The sequence below is a fragment of the Anarrhichthys ocellatus genome, unplaced genomic scaffold, assembly GCF_004355925.1.
Source record: "Anarrhichthys ocellatus isolate YVR2014 unplaced genomic scaffold, GSC_Weel_1.0 scaffold14, whole genome shotgun sequence".
In the NCBI taxonomy this organism is placed as follows: Eukaryota; Metazoa; Chordata; class Actinopteri; order Perciformes; family Anarhichadidae; genus Anarrhichthys; species Anarrhichthys ocellatus.
Genome location: NW_022280044.1, coordinates 8039225 through 8063094, shown reverse-complemented (window position 1 = coordinate 8063094; position 23870 = coordinate 8039225). Strand labels below are relative to the sequence as shown.

The following is a 23870-nucleotide window of genomic DNA, read 5'->3' as shown; positions in this document are numbered from 1 at the left end:
TTTTTTAGGGTAGGTTGTTTATAAACAAAATATCCTTATATGCATTACTCCCTGTTGCGTGTATCTTGCAAATGTGTGTACTATGACTTGGATAGCATTGTGCGCAGCAGTGCATCAGTCTGTCAGACTTCAGCACCCTGGACAGCACGGCAGCCTGTGCAGCTGAGCCCGATTTGGAGCGCAGATTCACCGCTGCCCACGGAATGTAAAAAAAGACTAATGGGACCATCTGAGTTTGAGTAAACCCTCTCTGTCCATAAAATGAGTAGGAGTGGTCAATGTGGGAGGTCGCGCGGTGTGGAGACAGGGGGAGGGGGGGCATTCAGCTGTGCCCCAGGAGATTTTCCCCGAAGAGACAGCTTCCAGGAGTAAGCAGATACTCAGGCCAGAATTTGGATGAATCGTGACACTTGGAAAAAGAGAGGAACACAGAGACAGGCGGAGCAACGCCCACCGATTAGAGTCTGGAGTGCGTGGAGACATAAAATGTGGAGTCTTCAAAATACGAGCTGTTCGTGACACGCACGGTTAACTCAGAGGCCCCCGCACGACGAAGGGAAACACGTTTATTATTTTCTTTCTGTTTTGTTTTTGTTTTTAAAACCAGATTAAACTCCTCAGCAGACGGGAGAGGACGTTTGGATGTGCGCAACGGAGCATGTGTGCCAGTCCGGGAACGGAGCGCGCTGTCGCCTTTTGTTCGAGCTCTAAAGTATTTTTATTATTCTTTACACATCCTAAGAAAAAGACATCCATTTGGGAGAAAGTACTTTGCGATGGAACCTGTTGTCGACGATGATTTGTTGCGTGCTTGGAATATGTTTTGTGTTCCTCTAACAAGTGACGAGTTGATCAAGGAATAAAGCAACTGAAAATGGAAATACATCTGTGAAAATGATTGCTCTGCGCATTGTGAGGGTTACATTTCCCAACTTGATGTACCCCTGCGATACTCTGTGACCCTCCCGTCTTAACGGCGACTCAGCACATTTCTGATGAGGATGTCCGCTGTTTGCGAGGAAGATTTAAGGATTTCACAGGAGCTGGATTTTTTTGGGGTATATGGGGAATGGCTGCTAAAAATAGCCTGCATGCTGATGAGGTTACAATGAACAGGTTGGTGTTCAGCTGAAACTTAGAGACATGCGGAAAGATGTCTTGTTATAGGACATTTTAAATCACAGCAAAGACAAAGTGAGTGGAGCTTGAAAGAAAAGAAAGGAACAAGGATCTGTCACCGATAATTTGTTTTATTGGACGAATTTATTCCGATCAGTATAATTCACTTGGGGAGAAAATACACCAACAGCCGATATTGGAAGTAGCTTGTTGATGGCACCGCGCTCCGGGAGGACTTGGTTTGGGCAGGTCTTGCGCAGGGTCTTTCGGCTGCAGGGCTCCTGGTCCAGGCGATCGAGCAGTCTCTTGTGTCTCTCCGCAAACCAAGAGCAGGATCTGGGGGTCTGTCATCGGGATCACTACAAGGTGGGGGATTTCCACCGCTGCCACGACTCCGGCATCCACCACGTTCACCGGAGCGCACCTTTCTGCGCCTCCGCCTCCAGGCGCTGTCCACACGGCTTCCCCCACGCTCGCTGCGCCTTCCCAGGGAATCCGAGGGGACATGAGCCCCTCGGTCGCCGGTTCCTGTTGGCCATGAAGCGGCAAAACGTGCGGACCTTGTCCCTGATCATTTGCACGTTTACATACCTGCTCGTCGGAGCCGCCGTCTTTGACGCCCTGGAGTCCGACTCCGAGATGCTGGAAAAGGAGGACCTGGAAGCCGAGGAGAAGCGTCTCCAGGGGAAATATAACATCAGCGAGGATGATTACCGCAAACTGGAGACCATCATCATGGACGCAGAGCCCCACAGAGCCGGGGTGCAGTGGAAATTCGCAGGGTCATTTTACTTTGCCATCACGGTTATAACCACCATAGGTAAGTTTCGGGCTCTTGTGGTTTTTCCCATTCTCTAAAACCAGTATAACCGAGCCCCCGTAATCATTACAGGTGCCTCTCAGTGTCGGCGTATGATCACTGTTGCGCAACAGGACGTGTTTATTATGAGGACAAATACATTTTCAAGGCAATAAAACGCGAACGATATTATGGTTCTGTTCATATTGAGAGCTGTCAAAAACAATCCGATCTGATCACAACCATTTCAATTGGAGCCACGAGTCTCGAGATAAAGTTTTTAAGCAACATGTTGCAATAGTCACGCGGGAGTTGGAGCCGAGGGAGCTTTGTGTCACCGCGGTCAAACATATATACACGGAATTTGGACTGATGCTTTCAAAAATCACCTCTTGAGAATGACGTAACGCACTTATAGGACTGTTAAAACACACATACGTTCCGTTGGTGTAGTACTGTACGTTAAGATTCAACTTTTGACGGCGCGTTACCGAGATGCAGCTCAAAGTCTGACAGAGAGCAAGGAGTTGAGGGTGTTAGACACGCCGTGATTTACTCCTGAAAGCTCGTGCAGAGGGGACGTGGAGCTGTGCAGGGAGGATGACGAGGCCCTGTGAGCGGGACTGGTTCAGAGCCGCCTGTAAGGGACGCAGCAGAGAGTGTGGTGGTGCTGAAAGGACAGCTCCTCTTAGTTCAGCCGCAGACGGGATGAGTTTAGAGAGTTCAGCGAGTGGAATCTGCATGGCGCCACTTTTACTGATCCCGGTTCACTTTTCTCACTTAATGTAGCATTTTAATTAGTATATCTTTGGTTAGACTTGCTTTACGTTTAAGGGTCGCTGAGGTTTTGCTGCAAATGTTGTGTGTGATGAAAGAGCTTTACTACAGGTGATCGTAAATGAGAAATAGATGGAGCGCTATATGAGAGCTAAGGGATCATGAGAACTAAAAGCTATGTAAGGACAAATCAATCCGCTTTTCATAAATGCATTCATTTCTTATGATCCCCCTTAAAAGGAGAAATGTATTACATCAGTTTGACACGATGATGCATTTGCGTCACACAGATGTAGTTCAAGCAGAGGGGTGCACTGAGTTTCTCTCTGTTTACGCTCCAAAAGCAAGCCACGCTCTTTCTGAATTGTAATCACCGTAATACTGAATGAAGCTCTAGCCAATCGAGTTGGATTTAAATAAATGAATTCAAACGTGCTCTACCAAAAAAAAAAGCAAGTTAACACTCGACCTTTCAATCAGCTGAGTTTAGAATAAGTGGCAGGACATTCAAAATGAACTTCCCTTCCCGCAGAGGTCACAGAGAAGCGCTTTCTCCATTCCTGAAATCAGATAGAGGTAGTCGAGAGGAGGACTTTTATCTGGAGGAAACTAAAGCACCAGGACTGTCCTCCAGTCTGCCAGGCAACACTTAAAAGGGACAACCGCACAGAGCGGTGAAGGTGGACCCACTGTTGTTTCCAGGCTACAGCGATGAGCTATTGTAATATTTATGTTCCGTGAAGTGGTTACATTTACTGCAGGTGTTTCCTCTGTGGGAAACAGGGCGCTTTTATGCATCACTGTACTCTTTAACAGAGTGAGAACGGTTTAAGAGACAGTCAGACTTCTCCTGCAAAATGTACAGGAATAAACCTGATTTTCATATGTGCACTTGAATTAGAAGGGAAATACAGTTGTTTAGATGAATAGTTGGACAGGACAGGTATACTGCGTGACACTGGTTGCGTTGACTTATTTCTAGAATGCAACAAAGAAAAACAAAGAAAATGCAACAAAGAAAAAACTTTGTTTTTTTGCTGATTAGAAAGTCCAAAATACACTGTTGTAAAAATGAATGTGAGATAATAATGTTTATACACTTTCAGTGGAACTGTGTCATGATCATATGACCATATAGTGTTATCACTTTACTAAATTTGCTCATAACATTTTAATAAAAGGCTCACAAAATGAGTTTCTAGGGGGTGTTGTTTTACACGTTTGCAGACCTGTTAATCATGTAAAACAACAGTAGAACAAAGTTCATCTTATTGAACGTCAGTTGGTTATTTTATGTGCCATCTTGCATACATATGACATTTATCTTATGGATCAGAATTGGAAAAAAAGAGGATGCTTTATCTGTCAATCATGGTAATTCACACTGGGCAATGTAAATGGATTCTTCGCATATCCGTCCTAGATACCAACACACACTCCACACACATGCATTTCAGAGGGGTCATAGTGCAGGGTCAGCCATAGTACGGCACCCCTGGTGCACTTTGGAGGTTTGGTGCCTTGCTCAAGGCAATCCTTCAGTTTCCAAGCCAAGTCCCCATGGACTGAGCTACTGCCGCCGGAAACATTGTTACTATTGTGATATTGACAAAATGTCCTCCAGTGAGGATGAAGAAAATCTCATGTAATCCTATTTTATCTTGAAGGACGAGTCTGGTGATATTATATATCCTTTTTTATTGGCACCAAGCCCCATGAAAATACCATAAACCAACCCTGATCCTACTGACACATGCTGCATCTAATCTCAATCCTACATTTACTCTTCTGCTGCTGTAAATGCTAATTTAGAGCACCAATGGGTGTCAATCCGCAGGTGAAAATAGTTCCCATCAAATGTAATACAAATTCTCCTTATGTTTGAGTAACATTTGCTAAAAGCTACAGTCCCCAGCTGGTTTAGGAAATCATTTAGTCTATATATATATATATATATATATATATAACCTGTTTTTAAAAGATTTACGTCTTCAGAATGAACCGATTGAGGCTGAGGGAAAAAGACAGGATGGGGAAGAAAGGAAGTATTGACAGACGGTGGTTTTGGACTTTTGATTTGATTTGTTGACATATAGCAGAAGCACAGAATATTACGCTCATTCTATATTTACCTTGCTCTAGTTTGAGGCCTACTGTATGAAATGGTCACCACTGCATATCAGAACAAAGGCCCGCAGTATAAAAGAGAGATAACTGTCTATAGAACTCAAAGGAGTTAGTTTCACAAAAGGCTAAGAATGAACATAACGGTCAATGCCGCCATCATTAGATGAAACTGTACGTCATCTGGTCATATTCCTGCTGGTACAATATGTTCAGTACTCTAAGTGAGATTACTGTATACAGATTTTCTTGATGCCTCAGACATCAGATGAAATTAAGACAATCACAGGAAAGCGTCTTGATGTCAGTTTGATATCTCTTTCTGTGCTGTGCCGGTCCATCCAGACTTACTAAGGCAGAGACATTTCCTCTTGCAGGTTCAATCCATAGCTAAACATTATTTGCAGGTAGTATTTGAACCAGCCATCCATGTCTTCAGACGGAAGAGTTTTGATTTGATGAGTTCACTGAATGATTGAAACAGCGTACTCAAACATATACTGTTCAGCTGACGGCATGAGATTCATCGCCCTGTACTCTCACCTGTTAATGCCTTTGAGGGACATTTTCCTCTTTGAAATAATGAAACAAGATTTATTTCTGCACTCCGTCAATAGATTTTCAAATCATTATTTTGGCCGCTAAAAGTGAAAGAATTGAAAGCAACTTTGTGCAAAATGAAACTGTGCTGCAAAGATAAGGAAAACAATTTGGACTGTGTCAACTATGAGCTGTTTGTGGAAACTAATTAAATTTCGTTTCATGTGAGAGAATATGGATTTAAATCATAGGAAAGTCGATCAAATTAAGTTTCAGAATTGATTTAAAGGCTGATATCAGTTCTGGTGGATCAATCTCTTCAGGGATGTTGTTGCTGTTTTGTCAACAAAAGCATCATGAGCTGCATATAGGGAACATCGGTAGTAAATGGTCTTGTAGAAGTAATGGAAAAAGCAGTATTTGTAACCTTAATAGTAGTAGTAGAACGTGTACATTACAGCAGTTTTAGCAGTATAATCAGTAGTAGTAGTGGTACCTGTAGCAGCAGCAGTAGTAGAAATAACAGTAGTAGCAGTACTTATGTAGCAGCAGTAGAAGTAACAGGCTAGTAGTAGTAGTATCGGCTGTAGCAGAAGTACTAGAAGTAGCAGCAATAGTAGCAAAACGTGGTATTAATAGTTGCAGGAGAAGTAGCAGTATTAGCAGATTTAGTAGCCGTATAGTAATAGTTAAAGTAGCAGTACTAGTAGAGTACATTTCTAAATAATAACACAAAGTCCAAAAATAAAGGAAATTATATGTTATATTATATTTTAGACCTACAGTTCGAATTACCAATATAACATGTATCATTATTAGAAACCTGTATCGTTACAATACTGGAAACATCAGGACAATGCCAAATAAATAGTCCAATCTTTACATAAAATTAAAAACTTTACCAAATCAAAAAGGGGAAAAAAAAAATCACATTTTTGATCATCTAATATTTCAGGGTTTTGTTGAATATTGAAAGTCATAAATCATCATGGTATGTACAGCAATAAAGGGAGAAATGGGACTCACTTTCCACATTTCCTGAATCAAACAGCTCCCATGGCCAGTTTTTAGTGTCGGCAGCAGCCGTAGTAAATTTGTACCAAATGTATTTTCTTTGGACGTGTGGCAGTAACATTCAGTATAATCCCAGTGCCATTCAAATATAACAGTAGATGGAATAGCAGCAAGTAGTAGTAGTTACAGTAAATGTAGTGGCTGCAGTATGACAAAGACAGAATCTCAAGCATGTGTTTTAAACTGAGGACCCGAGGCTTTACACACTTATTCATGGAGGATTTAAAAATAATCTGTAATCTACAGCTGGAGGCCTGACCGCTCCTAACTCATAAACAACGTAAAATGTTTAGTTTGAAGGGAACTTTAGGTAATCCGTTATCAGATGCTCATCATCATTATCATCATGCCTCCATAAACTGCTCCACAAGAAAAAATAAATGTTTGGAAGTGTGAAACTGGAGCCCAGCTGTGATACTGTTAGCACATGTCAGACCAGCTGTCTCGAGGGGCCCATCTCGGTGGACATGATGAGGCTGTAAACACCCTCCCCTCCATCCAGATCGACCCTGCAAGTTGACTATATTTATACCTGTGACTAATTGCACCCAATGTGACACTTAGTGATGACAGCAAGGTGTTCTCCCCCGAACTCTGCTCGGATGGAGAAAGGCGACCGCAGTATGCAGTAGTGCGTATAAATAGGTACCTTTCTCACAGTGTTGAGGCCCTCGTGTTGCCGGGAGACTAAAGACAGCTTAAAAGGTGAAAGTCATCTCTGCCAAATGTCTGGAAACATCAACATGTGTGTAGATGGGCAGGTTAGGGTGTGACTGAGGCCAGTGATACTTTCAACAATAACTCAGATTGTACCAAAGCTCTCGTCCATAAATGTGTAAATTACTGCAAGAATTCAGTGTTTCATTTTGTAACTTGCTAGAGTAAGAAACAGCATTAAGACTTCAGCGAAACACTTCCTGAAACTCCGACTAATGAAGGTGAGGAGCAATTTAAGACCGTATTAAATGGCAGACAAAAACATAATTGCTTTGTAATCTGTAATTTTACTCCATTTGCTGCAAACAACTATTAAAAATGTGTTCTGAAAATTTTAAAAAATTGCAAATTTGACAGGCTTTCCAGGTCGGCACCTCTGTGTCTTTGTAAAGAAAAAAAGAGAGAAAGAAAAATATAGTCAGAGTACGTTCAAGCTTCATTAAAGTTGCATTAATTGATTGTCTTTAGCAGCACATGTGGCTGAAAACATATCTGATATATTATCGGCTAATTAAGTTGTTATCTCGAATGTGCTACCAAACATTTGTATATTTACACAACCAACAGACACGGAGCAACATTAGCCTTCATTTGGATTTCTGGCCAACTGACGAATCCAATAATCACTCTTATTTTAGCTCTTACGCTTTAGTAAAATAGTTGTCAGTTTAGTTTCCCTTAAAGTTCAGCTTTCTTCACCAGTGAGTTGCCAACTAACTGTAGCATGCAGCTTGTTTATCGGCACATTTTCACTGCTGACATAGCTGTCTGCTGCTGGAGATGAGGTGGATGACAGCATAACGTTTGTGGGCTGGAAAACCAAAACAAAGCTAGTTTAATTGCCAAAAACAGCACTGACGATAATATAGTTATCGATTTCAGACTACACAGTAATCTGATCCATTAATCGTTTACATAAAAATATTGATAAGTGAGCCTTTAATGTAGTAACACATCACTCCTGACACTATTTTCTCCTGCTAAATACAGGTTACTTACAACAACAAGACAAGAACTTAAGATAATCCAAGTTACATTTTCCAAATATCAAGCTAACTCAAATGTCACACGAGGCAATAGTTTGAAAAGCACATGATCATTTACACAATAGTGTAGTTAAATGCTTCTGTGATTTAGTGCTTAACGAGTGGCTCCCATCATCCTCACAGATACATTCATCTTTCTAATGAAAGCGCGTTGTGAAGATGAGTCAGATGCCACTCACAGTTTCCATTACGCTGCACAGAAAGTGCCACTTCCAGAGTTCTGGACTTGCGCTCACACATTATACACAGTTTATGTGCCAGTAGGACGCGTCCACTAAAAGAGAGTGCATTCTGAATCAAGCCATTCAAAGAAGCCAATTTAAAGCTTTCTATAACTTATAGCTTTCGTAGGTAAACTAACTATAAATGACTTCCAGTTAGTGATTTATAACAATAGATCATACTGTAAATTATACTAAAAAACACCATGTTCTGTGTGTGTTCTCCTTAAAGCACAGGACAGTATTTTATATATGATTTAGATGCAATATAAGAAAGATGTTTGGCTGAAGGACATGTGGGTTCCAGGGTTGGGGGATTGAAATGTTCTCAAGGGTCCATTTGCGTACAATAGAGGTGCTGTGTAATCCCTCTGGTACTCCACACAGGGCCACACGCTGCTAAAAGCTGCACTTTGCTTGCACTCGGCTGCCATACTTTGGATGGTAATACACGCTGTAATCTTGATAGGCGGGGTCCTGCAGACGTGAAGCATGCACGCTGATAGTCGTGTGTGGACATGAGTAAGACGGGCTCTATGTTGCGTATTGACGAGCACTGATTGGAGAGCTGGATGTACAAAGTCACTTTACATAGGGGCAGTTTTCCGTCTTGCTTTTCCCGACAGGCAGCTTTTATTCTCAAAGAGAACCTGTTGATGGTACTCTCATTCTAACATCAAAAAGCACCACCACGAGGAGGGTCAATAAACCCGCCTACTCATCTTCATTTGCTTGATGACACACGGGCTGTAATAACCCGGGTGTCCCATTACTTAGTATGGATTATGTAAATCTCCAATACATCAAGGGCACGGGATTTCAGGGCTTCTTTTCTCGAGCAGCAGTTAATAAAATGACTGAACATATTTTAAATTCAGGTAATTTGTTCATTCGTTATACGTGATAGAGATTAGTAACAGTTGTATATACAGTGATTAATGGCTTATGTCATGAATCTTCAGAATTTAGGGATGATGGGTAAATCCAAAGTTCTTTTTCTCACATTTTATGTTGTTTTCGGCAATGCTTAGCCGCCAACTAAGCAAAACAAATTGAGCACATTTTAGAGAAAGCACTCAGATCATCATATGAATGGGAGTAAAAATGACATCCAGGTTCCTTTAATCAAACAGCAACCTGTCGGGCTACAGTCTAGGCTTATTACATCTTCACTCTTATTTTTTCAGACACGTCTGGCTTCAAGGCATTTATGCAAACGCACATGATTATTCTTCAAGGATTCAAGTTCACCAAAATTTCTGGAAAAACTTCAATGGCATCAAGCAATGCAGATAGATTTGAGATATCGGTGTCTTAGATTAAAGCCTCCGTGCCAATGCAGTGGAGGTGAATGGCATTTCATGTATGGTGCTCGCAGTTTTGAAACAAGTTAAACGAAAGGGTGGAGCTCAGTACAACCAAACAGGAAATAAGACATTTTGAACGAAAAAACACACCTTGAAAGCGGAAAAGTACCAGACCGGACAAGTCAAGTGAGAAGTCATTTTCTCATGAACTTCTGTACAATCATACTTCTCTTTGCAACCAGAGGAGTCTCCCCCTGATGGCCATTAGAAAGAATGCAGGTCTAAGGCACTTTAGCATTAGCTTCACTTTTCAGAACCAGAGGTTGCCGCTCGGTTTTAACACTTTGCTCAAATCTCTGCTGTGTACAGCTTCACACAAATTAAATTCAGTCGTAGTATTAGTTTTAGTTCCAGAAAGTAAGAAAAAAAACCTCCCTGGGCTTCGGAAACCCTACTTCATTAACATGTTTGCTCATGAGATCCCATTCACGTCACCACATGAAGACACTTGGTGTGAAATCATCACAAACATATTACAATCAGCTTTCTCCCTCAGGAGGCCAAATCCCCTGTGGTTTAAATAGCTGTGAATGATCAGTATGTAAGCTGGACACCTAATCAATGTAATGCATAACCTATGTAAGAACATTGTCTTCTTTACTTTACTTAATATAAAATGTAATGTTCATTTGAATTAATTTAATCATAACTCAGAGTGGTTGATGAATATCAACTGAATAATTGTGTTTCAGTGTTAAATGCCTTTCATTTAAAGACGTATTTGTTGACATCAGTGTTTGCATCCAGAATTCCAAATAGAGTTTTGCACTTTTTGTAGTTTGATTTAGTACTTGTAATGAAGGAACATTGATTAAAACAGAAATACGTGAAGATTCTTGTGTTGTTATCCCCTGGACACTGGTGTTACATTACCTGGACGACGCAAGATCTATCAATGATTAATGGAGTGTTTAGTGCTTTTGTTCACTTGAGATTTTACTTCCCTGTCCTCAATTTACGAGATCAAATCTGTGCTGTAAATCTGAACCCTGCTGCTCGGCAGCCTGCTTATGACGCTGGATGAATTTGTACTCGCCTTTCTTTCTTGAAACAAAGTTGTTGATAGTGTCTGACCGCTGCTTATTGAAAAAAGATTCAAGGCTTTCACCCAAGTTGCACTTTGTTGCCAGTAGATTATTTTCACTTTGCCGAAGTGTCCTGCCGGGAGCTTGATGGAGGTCTCCACACAGATCGATGGGAATGTGTTCCTGTGGTGCTGATGCTCTCTGTGGGAGTCACTGGCTCTGGAGCTGGCTGGACCGTTTAAACTGTGCACACAAGATCCCGCTGCACAACACAGTTTGTGCCTGTTGCTTCATCCTAAAGAAAAGAAATGACATAAGATATTAGTCTGAAAGAGAGTTATAAAAACACTCCAGCTAATGCCCAACTATTCTCACCTTAAAAAGGCGCTCTTTTAATTTGACACATCAAAGTTTAAACGTCATAAGAAGTACTATACTCTGGCTGTGAGTAATCCATCTTCTGCGTCATAATGTCTGGGGCTCTGTAGGAAGCCTTTCAAAGTCTCCAAAATATCCCTGATGATGTCATCGGAGGTTACTTTGTGTGTACTCTGTTTTGGCTTTTACACAACATATTAATAACGCCTTTGTTACATTCTCTGTATATTATGTGTGGAGTATGAAAGACATATTCACAAGACAAGAGAAATGTATGGTCTGAAGGTGCTGTCATGGTGCATTATGGGGGATATAGGTTCCAGAAGTTTTGGAGTTTGCGCTGGAGACTTAAAGTCAGGATATCTTGGCCTCTACTGCTTTGATTTTGACAATTCCTCTTTTGGCAGCAGAGCTCTAGTAATGACAATGGCAGTCTTTTGGTAGGTCAGTCGATCCCTCTCCTTGGTTGGGACTAAAATATCTCATCAAGAAGAAGATGGATTGCCATTGAATTTAGTTCAGACTTTCATGGTTCCCAGAGGATGAATCATACTGACTTTGGTTCTTTGCTCTTTTTCTCTAGTGCCAGCAGCAAGTTGACATTTGCCTTTAGTGAAATATCTAGACAGCTGTTGGATAGATTCAATTATTTCTTACATTCTCATTAAATGTAAAGTAAAATGTAGGGTGGTATGCTCTTAAAGGAACAGTGTAGCAATTACGGGGATCTATTGTCAGTAACATAATATTTACAAAGACGTTTTATTTAGTGTATAATCACCTGTAAATCAGAGTCATTGTGGTTTACTTACCTTCTAATGAGCTGTTTATATCTACATACACAGCAGGTCTTCTTCATGAAGTCCTGTATTTTGCACAGCCATGTTTCTACAAGGCCAAGAACAGACAAACCAAACCCTGGCTCTAGTGGCAGTCCCGTTTTCGTGTCGGCCACGGTAGCTCTCCTACAGGCTCGGCACAGCTGGTGGATGTCAGTTGGTTGCAATCTGCAACCTCACAGCTAGATGCCGCCAAATCCTACACACCGGCCCTTTAAGGCTGTGCTCAAAAAGGCTGGGGTGCAATGAAGATTAATTGTATGAGTAAGAATTACAAACATAAATATGCATTTCAAAAGTAAAAATCACAAACTTATTTAATATAAGTAATAAAAAGTGTACATTGGTCCAGTGTGTAGGTTTATGCAATTATTATTCTACAAAACTATGCAAATAAAACAAAAGCTGTCATAAACTACAATTTTACTTCCAACGTAATACTAATGCTCGAGCCACAAACAATATTTCTGCTTTTCTTCTGCTAATACAAGTCAGGCACTACATTAAGCCTGAATGGCATGTGAAAAACGGTTGCAGCCGAGATAAGCCTCAAATCGTACCTCGAGACAGAACCCTTAAAGCTACTGTATCTAACTCTTCACCTTTAGGCAGAAGGTGATGTGTAAATGTAGCTGTACTCCTCTCGGTCTAATTCCTGGCTCAACACTTGTCATTTCAAAGCGCTATCTACCTTGAAACATCAACTACCCTGAAGCATAAGTATGCAGCATCCATGGGGCTACAACAAGAGATGAAGCAACAAAACAACGGTAATCTGAAAGAAACAGGCTGAATAAATCATCTGTAGGTTACTTAGCTTCACTGGACTGTTGTGTTCTTAGTTTGCTTTCCTCCAATGTTACTGGCACTGCTTCTCTGCACTGTCTCACTGATTTCATCCGTCACGACAATGTCAGTGGCTCGTGGCGAGCATTTGTGGAGTGTCTCGTAATCTGTGTGAGGAGAGAAGCCTCCACCGTACACATAAATGCATTGAAATGCCCACGGGAGTGCAAGAGGCTTCCTCTCACCCTTTGAGTTTCTTAGAGGATTCAAGTGGTGGCGACTGGCTATTCCACTCCAGCACAGGCGGAGCAGAGTAGAGGGACGAGCACAGTGGGCTCATCCAGGCTCAAGTGGGCCAGTGTGAGTAGAGAGTGTGATTGGGGAGCTGTTGCTTGATGAACCGCAGTGCCTCTTTGTAGTCGGGGGGTCAGGTGGTGTCCTTCTTAAGCAGCTGTCAGAGAGGAGCCATGTTGGCTGAACAATGAGGAAGAAAATGGAGTTAGACTGTGGCTGGAGAGAAGAGGATAGAGGTGTGAAGTGTTTCCTGTGGTATATTTACACGCATACTGTCCCTTTACATATCTGGCATGGTGACTTGAGCAGCTCTTTCATAAATCTCTGTCCTTGTTGTTATAATTATTTCTGGTTGCCAATTCAAAGAAGAATATTATGGAATGTGTTGTTGTCAATGCACCTGCTCCACCAGCTCTAACCTGCACAGTGAACTCTCAAACAAGCACACCTTTTACCATCCCGGCACAATGCACTAGCACTGAATGAACGTGTGAATGTAATATTTAGATAGACACCATCATCCAGCTAGAGATGTATGATATCACTTTATATCACTAACTCTAACCTTGTAATTAGAGTACATTGAAGGACATTTCATGTCTCAAATGTTGTAAAATATATGAAGAAAGAAGAAGAATGGATCATTTATTAATTACTTTTTACATTTTAGGGCCTCATTTTGAAGGACATCAAGGACATTCTGACATCAAGGCCGTCATTAAGATGGGTTATAATAACTTTGTATTTACTAGGTTAATAGTCTTTCATCACGAAATACACAAGGCATTATTCTTATTCAATCCCACATCAATTGTCCCGATGCTGTAAAATACTCACTAGTGCAAGAAATGTGTATTAATCCACAACTGAAAATAGTCGGAAATGCTTCCCTCCTGTTTTATGACATTTTCTAAAAACTACAGTTCCCTGCTGTTTTAGCAAATTACTGAATCTGCCCTTTTATTTGAATTGCTGAGCCTGCCCCTCTGCACTGTTGCTCTCTGTCTTTTTACTTTTGCATTTCATGAGAGTAAGAAAATATAGAATAACACCATCGTTTGTGTTTCACCTGACTCCAAGAGATATTTCCCAGCAATGGGAATCAAGTGGACTCTGCAATACAACTAACATTTATGTCATCCTTTGGCCACTAGTTGCATGCTGATCCACTCCGGTTGCCGCAGGCTGTGAGTCAGCACGACACGGTAACCAGCTGCTAAACTGCTGCGTGTTCCTCCTTGCAGCTGAGGCACGAGACAAATTTGCATTTCATCTAATTATTATGCTCATACACATATTCATCTCATTTTCCTCTCTGACATGCTCCCTTAAAGAACCGGCACTTACAGTTAAATTCCAGGGTATTTTATGTAATTTGCCAGTGGGTACAGTAAGAGTGCCAATGACCAATGCTACTCCATCACTATAACCTGCTGTTAATTCTCTCCTGCTGGACCCTGACAATCATCTTCCCTCTGCAGCTCTGCACTGTAATGCACTCCCACACGGTCTTATCACAGCCACTTTATTCCATCTGTAGAAAGAGTGGGAATGTGTGGTCTCCTGTATGAGTTATTGCCACGGAACAGCAGCATGAAATCAGCGTCGGCGGCCTGTGCACAGTGTGTGGTCTGCTGGAGTTTCTGATACACGAGTAGTATCTCTGATACTAAATGCGGTACCCCCGGAGAGTGGAAAGCAAATACAGTGTGAGAGCACTGTGACAGTAGAATTACATAGGTTGGAAAACAAACAAATAAAGCAGAGGGATTACGGCTATAATTGTCACAGCATTACAATCACTCTGCATGGCATTGCTCTGAGTGCATGTTGACATAGGTCGCTCCTAATTATATGATAATTAATTCATGACAAATGAAAGGAATATAATGTGCAGCTGAGTTATTATCATGAAACACGATATGCAACATGTGTTTTTTGTGATTGCTGCAACATTATGCATGCAGGTGTTCATTTCGTGCAAAGTAATCACGATATGATGATTTATGTAAATACGAAGCTGAATTGGTTTTGAGTCATTACATGTGCATTATACTAAATGCCGATATGCTGCAGAATGAATAGGCATGGAAAGCGATGTGAAGTGCACTGAACAAAAGTGAGGTGGAAAACAAGAAAGCCATGTCTGTCCAGTCTGTTCTGTTTGGCGGGCTTCAGTTCTGAGAGACCAAACAAGCTGTAACGTGGAGCCAAGACGCAACTACCTGACTGTTAGTGATGGCTGCCCGGCTGCTGTGGGTCAACGTAACGACAGACCTGCTTGGGACAAACATCCCATATCTTTTACTTGCACAAAAATACCAGAGACATCAGTTTTGACATGACCTTCTGACTACTGCAAAAACACATCCCTGTTACATGTCTGCTGGCAGCAGGGCACGCCAGGCCAAGTGGTGTCAGTTTCTCTGTGGAGGTGACGAACAGCACGAGTGCCTGTTGCTTAGCAGCACTCAATGGCCATATTTCCAAGCTGGGCAATGAGCTTAGGTGAGGCCTAACAGGGGATATAGAGTGACACCTGTGACAGCTCAGAGTCCTGCCAGGAGCAGGCCGCAGGATGTGAATGCGACTTGACTTGAAATGTCTGAAGACATCGTAACGATTGCAAGTCGGGAGGATTGCGATGACCATACTGGACTACAGCTGCTGTGAAATGCGTTCAGCGTAATGATGTCGACAGAGGTTTATTTGACCTTTTAAAGGAAGAGCAGGGAGATTATGCTTTGAAATTAATGACAGTTATCAACACCGAGCAGAGCTGATGCTGCTACTGTGCTGCAGGTTTCCCCTGATTCTCTAGTTCATCTGGTAGAACGTAAAGCCACGATTAATCTCGCCTGAAGCAACATTAGTGGGGTCTCTATCTCTTTTACCAGAGCTGGAAAGAAAAAAGAAACACACTGGGGTAGAGCAATATTGTTCATTTTGTTTTCTTTTTCTTTTCAAATGTATTAATTTAGTATTTTATACACCAGCATATAAACTCTTAACAGATGTAAACAGATGGATCTCCCAAAAAATAAATAAAAAAACGAAAATAAGGACATGAGACACAAAATGAACAGCAATGGCGACACTGTTCATAAATAAAACAATGAATTAAATTATGGAGGATAAAGCAACACAGGATGAAACTAGAAAAGTACACTCTCTGCCAGGTGTTTGTCTCCCTCCCCTTCCAAACAAAGAATGTCCCTCCAGGCTCCCTTACAGTCAAATTGGCGGCAAAGATAAATATTCATTCCCTTATCGGGCCTAATTTTAGTGGATCATAATATGTCGGGTATGGAATTAATCTGAAGATGCTCCAGTTGAAAATGAGACCAAACGTTTTCATGGATGTCAGGTTTTTGATCCAAAATGTGGCCTGCAACAGACTAAGGTCTGTTTTTAGCCTCGCAGATTGCCGTAATGCATTCAGCGACTGAAACAGCTGTTGATCACTTCCGCCCCCTCCGGCCGGTTAAGAGGAGTGACGAGTCAGCAGTTAGTGATGGTATGAAACAGCATATTTAATTTAAAATTATTTTTTTCAAAAATGATGAATCACCGGAACCTCAAGAGGTCCTTGAGCATACAGTCATGAATGAGCACAGACATATCAGGCTGATGGGTTCAGTGGTATGCGAGACTAGCAGTGGACAGATGAACACATGATCTCCCCCAGGCTTACATCTGGCAGAGATATTAGCCAGATAATCAACAATGCAATGATGATTTCTTGTTAAAATGTTGCAATGATTACAAGCTCTTGGTATTCCATATCTGTGCACGATATCTCAAGGAATGTCTAGTTCAACTCAATTTAGTTTCAAAGCAGCTGCAATTCATATTTTTATAGTATAATGAAACACATGACTACTTGTATGTGAAAGGGGTCACAATGTCACCTGACTGCAGATTCCCTCTGCTCTACAGAGCATCTTAGCATCTTTCAGCTCATTAAAGAAAGCTCTAACACCCCACTGTATACGGTTCGTCATCTGCCCAGCACGAAACAGCAGACAGACACATTTGGCAACTAGAAAGTGAACAGAGTGGAGCGTTTAGCAGCTAATGAGACACATATTTCCCTCAGGAGTTGGTGGAGAAAAGAATGAATATTGGACTTCATTAGGTGGCCTGACAAATCTCCAAATGACTGCTGATGTTGCTCCGTATGTGCTGGATACAACTCTGCTAACAACTTCAGCACATACTGAATATTGTATAATTTTTCGAATGATAATATTGACAAGTAAATGTAAATTAATTTCTACATAATTAACACGAATGAAGAAAACATATTCATTCCTACTTGTACATTTTACACAAAGCCTTAGTTTGAAAACGTTCTGTGAATAGGAGTTACTCTTGTAATTACGGAATTTAAAATTGTGATCCCTCTCACTACTTGTTTCTAAAAACGGCAACTGCAGTACTTCAACGTTTTACTAAGTAATTATTTGTTACCCAACTGTGGTTATTATAACCTAAAGAGTTGATGGCCAAAATTATGTACATAAAACACAAGTTGTGATAAACTGAAATGATCCTTTAAAGCTGCATTTTACAACTTTGCAAGTTGCAAAGGCAGCACAAAGTAACCCTTTGAAAGTTTGAATTACAGTAATCCTGTAAACTCCAATACAGCACATTTTATTTTACCAACCAGGCTGGTCTGTGATCAGTGTGTTTATACCAAAGTATACATTTTTATAACGTGATTAGACAGATTTTTTCCCTAGAATATCACCTAATGTAGCCTTTATTATCATGCGACAAAACCATTTGTCAATCTAATAATGAATTCACACATCATACATGTTTGACGCCCCAAACCAATCCCTGGCTTTGGTTGCCTGCTTTGATGCTCGCGCGATGGCTTCAGCGTGCCGCTGACGGCTCAACATCTGGTAGTAAAGTCCTCCAGTCATGTTTATCACTTTAGTAGCTCGCTCTCAGATCACTGGCTCGGACAGAGGACATCTAAAAACAGTCTTCAGAGGAGAGACTTCAAAGACAGCTCACAGCGCGCATTTAAAGTGGAGAAAATTAGTGAAACATCCTTTCAAATGAAATATGTAATTATGATTTGCTGTGAAGGTTGCAGAAATATGAGTCACCTTTGTTAATACTCATCTCCCCCGCGGTGTTTTAACACTGGAATTGCTCCCAGACAGCGTTGTGCTGGGAGCCGAAGTAAAAAACAGAAGACTGAAGAGCGGCGCTACAATGATTATCTGATAAGATGTTGGGTGAGTAGTTGATTAGTAGTTTTCAGGTGATAGGTAGGCCTCTAAGTCCCCTTTGTGAAAGTGTTTGAAATATGAGATGAATAGAGAATTATAATGAAGTAGGCAGCAACAGTATGATTTTTAAATCAACTGTGTCAATTCATATTTACTTATTCTATCTTATCACCATTGTCATCAAAACTAGAACTTTTTAAAAATCTGCTCCCCAAACTAGATGTATCATTTCATTCATTCACGAAAGGACAATAATCTGCCTGATGGAGGATGAAAGATTAAATTAGAATCCCTTTTGTCCGGTGATCCTGAACTAATCTCTCCTGATCCTGTGGAAAGTCGAATTTGCCACTGCAGTCAGTAATATTACGCCACATACATTTGTCAAGTTTTTTGGCCTCTGCGACAGCTCGTCTGACTCATTACTGTACCAGCAGCGAGAACAAACTAAACGCAACAAAGCAAGGAACGATAAATAATTCATCAAAACTTGAAGCTGAACACATGATCTCCGAAAATTTGTTCCGAGGGAAAATCTTGGATGTCATTTTTGCTATTGGGACTCTATGCATGTATTTTTCACCCTTCAATAAAACTGCAATCCAAAATCATGAATTATTAGCAGAAGTTCAGGCTGCAGTGAGAATGTCTGCATTGTTCTGCTCGTGATAATTCTGAGCATTCATAATGTCATGGTCATATTGGTTAGATCAAGTTCAGGCTGACCTGGATCAGACTCTATTAGCTAAAAACAATGTTTTTTTGGGTGCGTTGAATGTCATCAACTCTCTAGATATTGAGAACACAAATATTTTATATTATACTTGAGCAATGAAATCAAACAAGCAAAGTGCACGCCGACAAGCTCAATCAACATTTCTTAATGATAGAGTATGTATTTCAAGTCGAGGCAAATCTTCTGTTTCAATTGTCTCTCTTCATCAAACATGTAGATATAATATTATTAAATATAGTTCAGGTTTAAAACAGCCAAACCCTAACATTCAGACATTTCGCAGGTATAATGTTTACCATCTTCACCATCTTTCTTTTGCAAATTAGCATGCTAGCATAGCACTAAAGAAGAACTACAGCTGGTGGGAATGCCATAGGTTTGCAGGCATTTGGTCATAAACCAAACTCATTCTGCGGGGGGACGTGCATGTTCTCACAAAAGTTCATGGCAATCCGTTCCAACACTACAAAATGTGGATCTCTAAATGAGGAGACTGACAGACCAACATTGCCAACCCTAAATACCACTAGAGTGACTAAAAAGAGCAGGTATTCATTCTTAAATAGACATAAAGAAATAACTGATGACATCACCAGTTCATCAGGTTTACCCAGGATGCAACTGATGCCCGTTAGGTCTCACTTCTTGTTACTTTTGCATACTACACACTGCTCTCTGTGGCTGTTTTTGGCTGATTTTCTCTCTCACTCTGCCATCCCAGCTCCTTCTTATGTCTTTTCTCATTACCACACTTTGCCACGGCATCTCTTGCCTTGCGCATACTGTGCGTCCCACATCTCACTGATGTGTGTCTGTTGGCTTCTGTTCTTTATAGCCGTAGGGAGTTGTTTGTTGCGCTTCCCCGCTGAATCTTGCACTGCTGCTCGGATTCACCCGGGAGCACAATCACGAGAAGAGCCTTTTTCACAATATAAGAATATAACCATTCTTGGAATAAATGGATCCGCATCCTCAGATTCAAGTGTCATTGACAGAATTACAGTCAGGATAGATATTACAGGACTGAGTCATGAGATGGATTACATACCTAGCATGCATTAGCCGTACCTCAAGATTTAAGGAATCTCAAATTCTCTGAAGAGCTACAGCCCCCATCTTCCTCAAGCAATACTGAGGATTACCAGCTTCTCTCTTCCGGCTGCTCAGCCTCTAGCTCAGACTCCCTTTTGTGTACCGTCTACCTTCTCTCTCCAAGAAAAAAATTGAGCTCTCCAGAGCAAACAGACAACTGAGGGACGACATATTTGAGGCTGCGCTGTTTTTATTCTAAGTTGACTCTGCAAGGGTACACACACATTCCTTAATCCAGCTGGTTTCACATTTTCCGCTTGGCACGCGCTACAACAAGATGACGCCACACGTACAGAATTCCTTCCGGTTTATTTACCCGTTTAATTGCTGTTGCAGGCCGACACACACTTTCTAATGCAGTGACCTTGGAACTTCTCTTACAGGAAATGTGTAAATAAGAAAGCAGGCAATGTGAGCTTTTTGATGTAGCCGTTTGGCAGTAGCTTCTAAAATCCTCTCATTGCATTCTGTCTTAATATGCATACGGGGTCTGAGTTTGTCTTGCATACGTAAACTGAATCATTTGTCAGGGCAAGCACAGGCAAATGAATGTGTTTTGAAACCTTGAAGGGGGTGTACAGCATATTGGTATGTTTATTAGTAACTAGGGCCAGAAAATCCCAAATTGAATGAATAAAGGGAAAAGCCCAGGTGGAGTTTGAGGAGAAATGGAGACATTTACCTCACATATGTCCTCTTGCTGTGGTCTTCTGTAGCCTCAATAGCAAATTAGCATTGCAGAAAGTACGAACTACTCAGCACCAAGTTAGCAACTAGTGAACATTTTGGAGCATATAGAAAATTTGAGTAAATATTGGACTTACATTACAACAGGTGGACAGAATTATGACTCTAAATTAATGCTAACATTGCTACATGGCTGGATGTGTAAAGAGGCAACTGTGTGCTAAAATGTTAGCCACAAAAACTTTATACGGTGATAATTATGGCATGAAAAGTGTACTTTAACTGTTGTCAGTACTTTTAGTAGATTAGTCGAAGCTTACTATACAACCATTTCTTGTTATTTAGATATGAGGAGTTGTTGAAAATGTGGAGCCCATGTCATAGTGTGGCTGTAACATTTGTCGATATGAGTTAACACGTCCTTGTCCCTATATGACCACAATGATAATACTGTATTAACCAACACCAACCTTGAGACCTAAACTAAGTTCAGTGTTTAAAGCACAGTCAGTGTGTCTTCCTGCTTCCAGCAGCTAGCTGCCATTAGCAGCGCGGCATCTTCTGCTGCACAGCACTTGTTCGGTCGGCGTGCTGTCCAAAACCACACTAGGATTCTGAGAACATGAAAGTGTTTTTGAAAACCCATTTTATTCCTTTTTTTTTTCTATTGATTAAGTTAATTTGTCGAAAATCATCCCTGAGCCAGAGGACTTTTTCTCTGGAACACCATACCACTGCCATCAAATGAAGAGAAACTAGAGTTTGAGTCATGTTTGTGTTAAATAACTTGGTCATTGAGAGCAAAAAAAAAGCAGACACTCATTTATGAATCTATGTTGGATGATGACTTTAAGGTGAATCTGCTCTTTGCATGTATTTCCTGTTACTCCATGTGATCCTATCTGGATAAGAGCATCAGCCCAAAACACTTAAAATGTAAATGTGATCTTTCTAAGCTGCTGGCAGGCATCTCTGATATCGGTGGAATTTAATGTTGGACTTTTTTTTATCCCTTAACAATAGAATTAAGTCGTCCAGCAGCTTAAAGTCCATAACCATTATGGTACTATAACAAAGTGGAATTGTGGGAAGACTCAGTGTTTCAAAAAGCACTGATAGCTAAAGGTTCCCTGGCTGTAGCAGGTAACCATGGTGCTCCCACTTCCCAGACACATTAAGCTCTTGTCGGTGACGTAGTGAGACACAGGCAGAGAGCTGAACAAGGTGTTTCACCTCTGTGCTCCCTGCTCTTTCTGACCTTCATTAAAATGCCATGGCCTGTGAGCAATTAATGCCAACGGGGCACCTGAAGTAATACGAGGCCGATTAACCTGCGGATCAAACAAGCGGAAAGCGTTGGTTTAAGCAACTGCTCGACACTTGTAGAGTTACTACCCGGGCTGTGTGTGGGTACTAATGAGTGACTACCTTGATGGTGTGATGAATAATGGATGATATAGATTATACAACCAGCAACGGGTGAAAATAAATGAAAACCAAAGGGAGGTAGCCTGTTCTCCGCTGTATTCTCTGACAAAGTGATATTTTTAGAAGATCAAATGTTAAACAACTATGTTTCTATACTCAAACATATGAAAAACAGACTTATTTCTGGTCTGTTCATCGACATTGTTTCCAGCCACAGCAGGAAGCTGTTTTCAGCTCTGACAAATCGACTGTAAGTCACCTGCCCAGCACCGAATGACTGAAAGATAAACGTTACAACTAGTTGGAAGCATTCAGCTGCTATGGAGCCAAATATTTTCGTCAGGGGGTATGTGAGCATTGACCAGGTGAACAAAAACAGGACTCAAAATGAATGTTGCTTTGTTTCTGCTGTCACAGATTGCTGTTCGCCAATCAGGATTAAGCAACATCAATGCAAATCATTTTTTCCTTGTTAATAACACACAAGGATGCTTTAACTTTGATTATCTCTTATTTAGTCATGAATATTTTATGTTTGCAGAGAAATACATCATGGATTTCAGTTGCTCGAAGGATTAATGTGAAGTCACGAGGCAGCAGATGAGCAGCAGCTGGAATTTAGCTTCTGAACTCAGTGTAGGCTGTCGGTTAATTCATTAAGCCACTACATGACTGTGAGATGTTCCGTTTTTATTTTTACCCACAGGATAAATAAAGTATTTGTGATATAATAATATCATAATTGGAATTCGGCTGCCAGCTGTGTCAATTTAGAGTTTGAGCAACAATGACTCACTCACAAAGACCTGTAGAGCTCACATTGTGGGTGTGGGCAGACATTCAAAATAAGTCATAGTAAAGTGTATCGGAGCCAAACAAAGGTTGAGTCATGCAGCTTATGATGAGAGCTGCCTTGGTATATTGATAAATGTGTCAAACATTAGAGGCACTTTGGTTATGACTGTGTAGAGTCACAGGGGGTGTGATACAGTTACATATTAAATTCTGTTACAGCTAAAAAAAGACTGCATTTAGAAAGAGGTTATGAATAGCTGTTTGTTATATACATAACTGTATATACATAGTTGTGTCTAATATTCTGCTCTGTGATTGGCAACAACAACTATCTTGATCATGATCATAATTCCTTGAAGATACATTTTAGCCACGCTGCAGACATTCCCATCCTCGGAGGATAACTTCACAATGACGGTGTGATCCCCTTACTTTTCTTCTAGCGATTTATATTTTTTAAATAAATGTTAATGATGAATTATTGGATAGAATTGCTATTACGTGGTACAGACATTTTTGAATCATATACATTTACTTGATGTATTCATTTTGTAGCAGCTTTTCTCCAAAGCGACACACAATGAGATACATTCCAAGTCACAGCAGCTCACAGAAAAGCCTTAAAGAATAAGTGCCTCAACACTCAATTCCTTGGTGGAACTGAGCCGAGCAAATTAATCTTTTGTGGGAGAGAAAGAGCTGGATAAAGATGAAGAGATAAAGATGAAGAGAGAGAGAGAGAGAGAGAGAGAGAGAGAGAGAGAGAGAGAGAGA

At 40.9% G+C, this 23870-nt stretch overlaps 1 protein-coding gene across 1 annotated transcript in view; it reads left to right on the top strand.

Moving 5' to 3' along the window:
- Positions 1-133: 133 nt before the first annotated feature.
- kcnk9 (potassium channel, subfamily K, member 9) overlaps positions 134-23870 on the top strand; it is a 35508-nt gene continuing 11771 nt past the window's right edge. Inside the window, exon 1 of the mRNA XM_031853714.1 lies at positions 134-1939. Within this exon, the coding sequence (XP_031709574.1) occupies positions 1333-1939 (607 nt within the window). The 5' untranslated portion in view covers positions 134-1332. The remainder of the gene's footprint in view (positions 1940-23870) is intronic.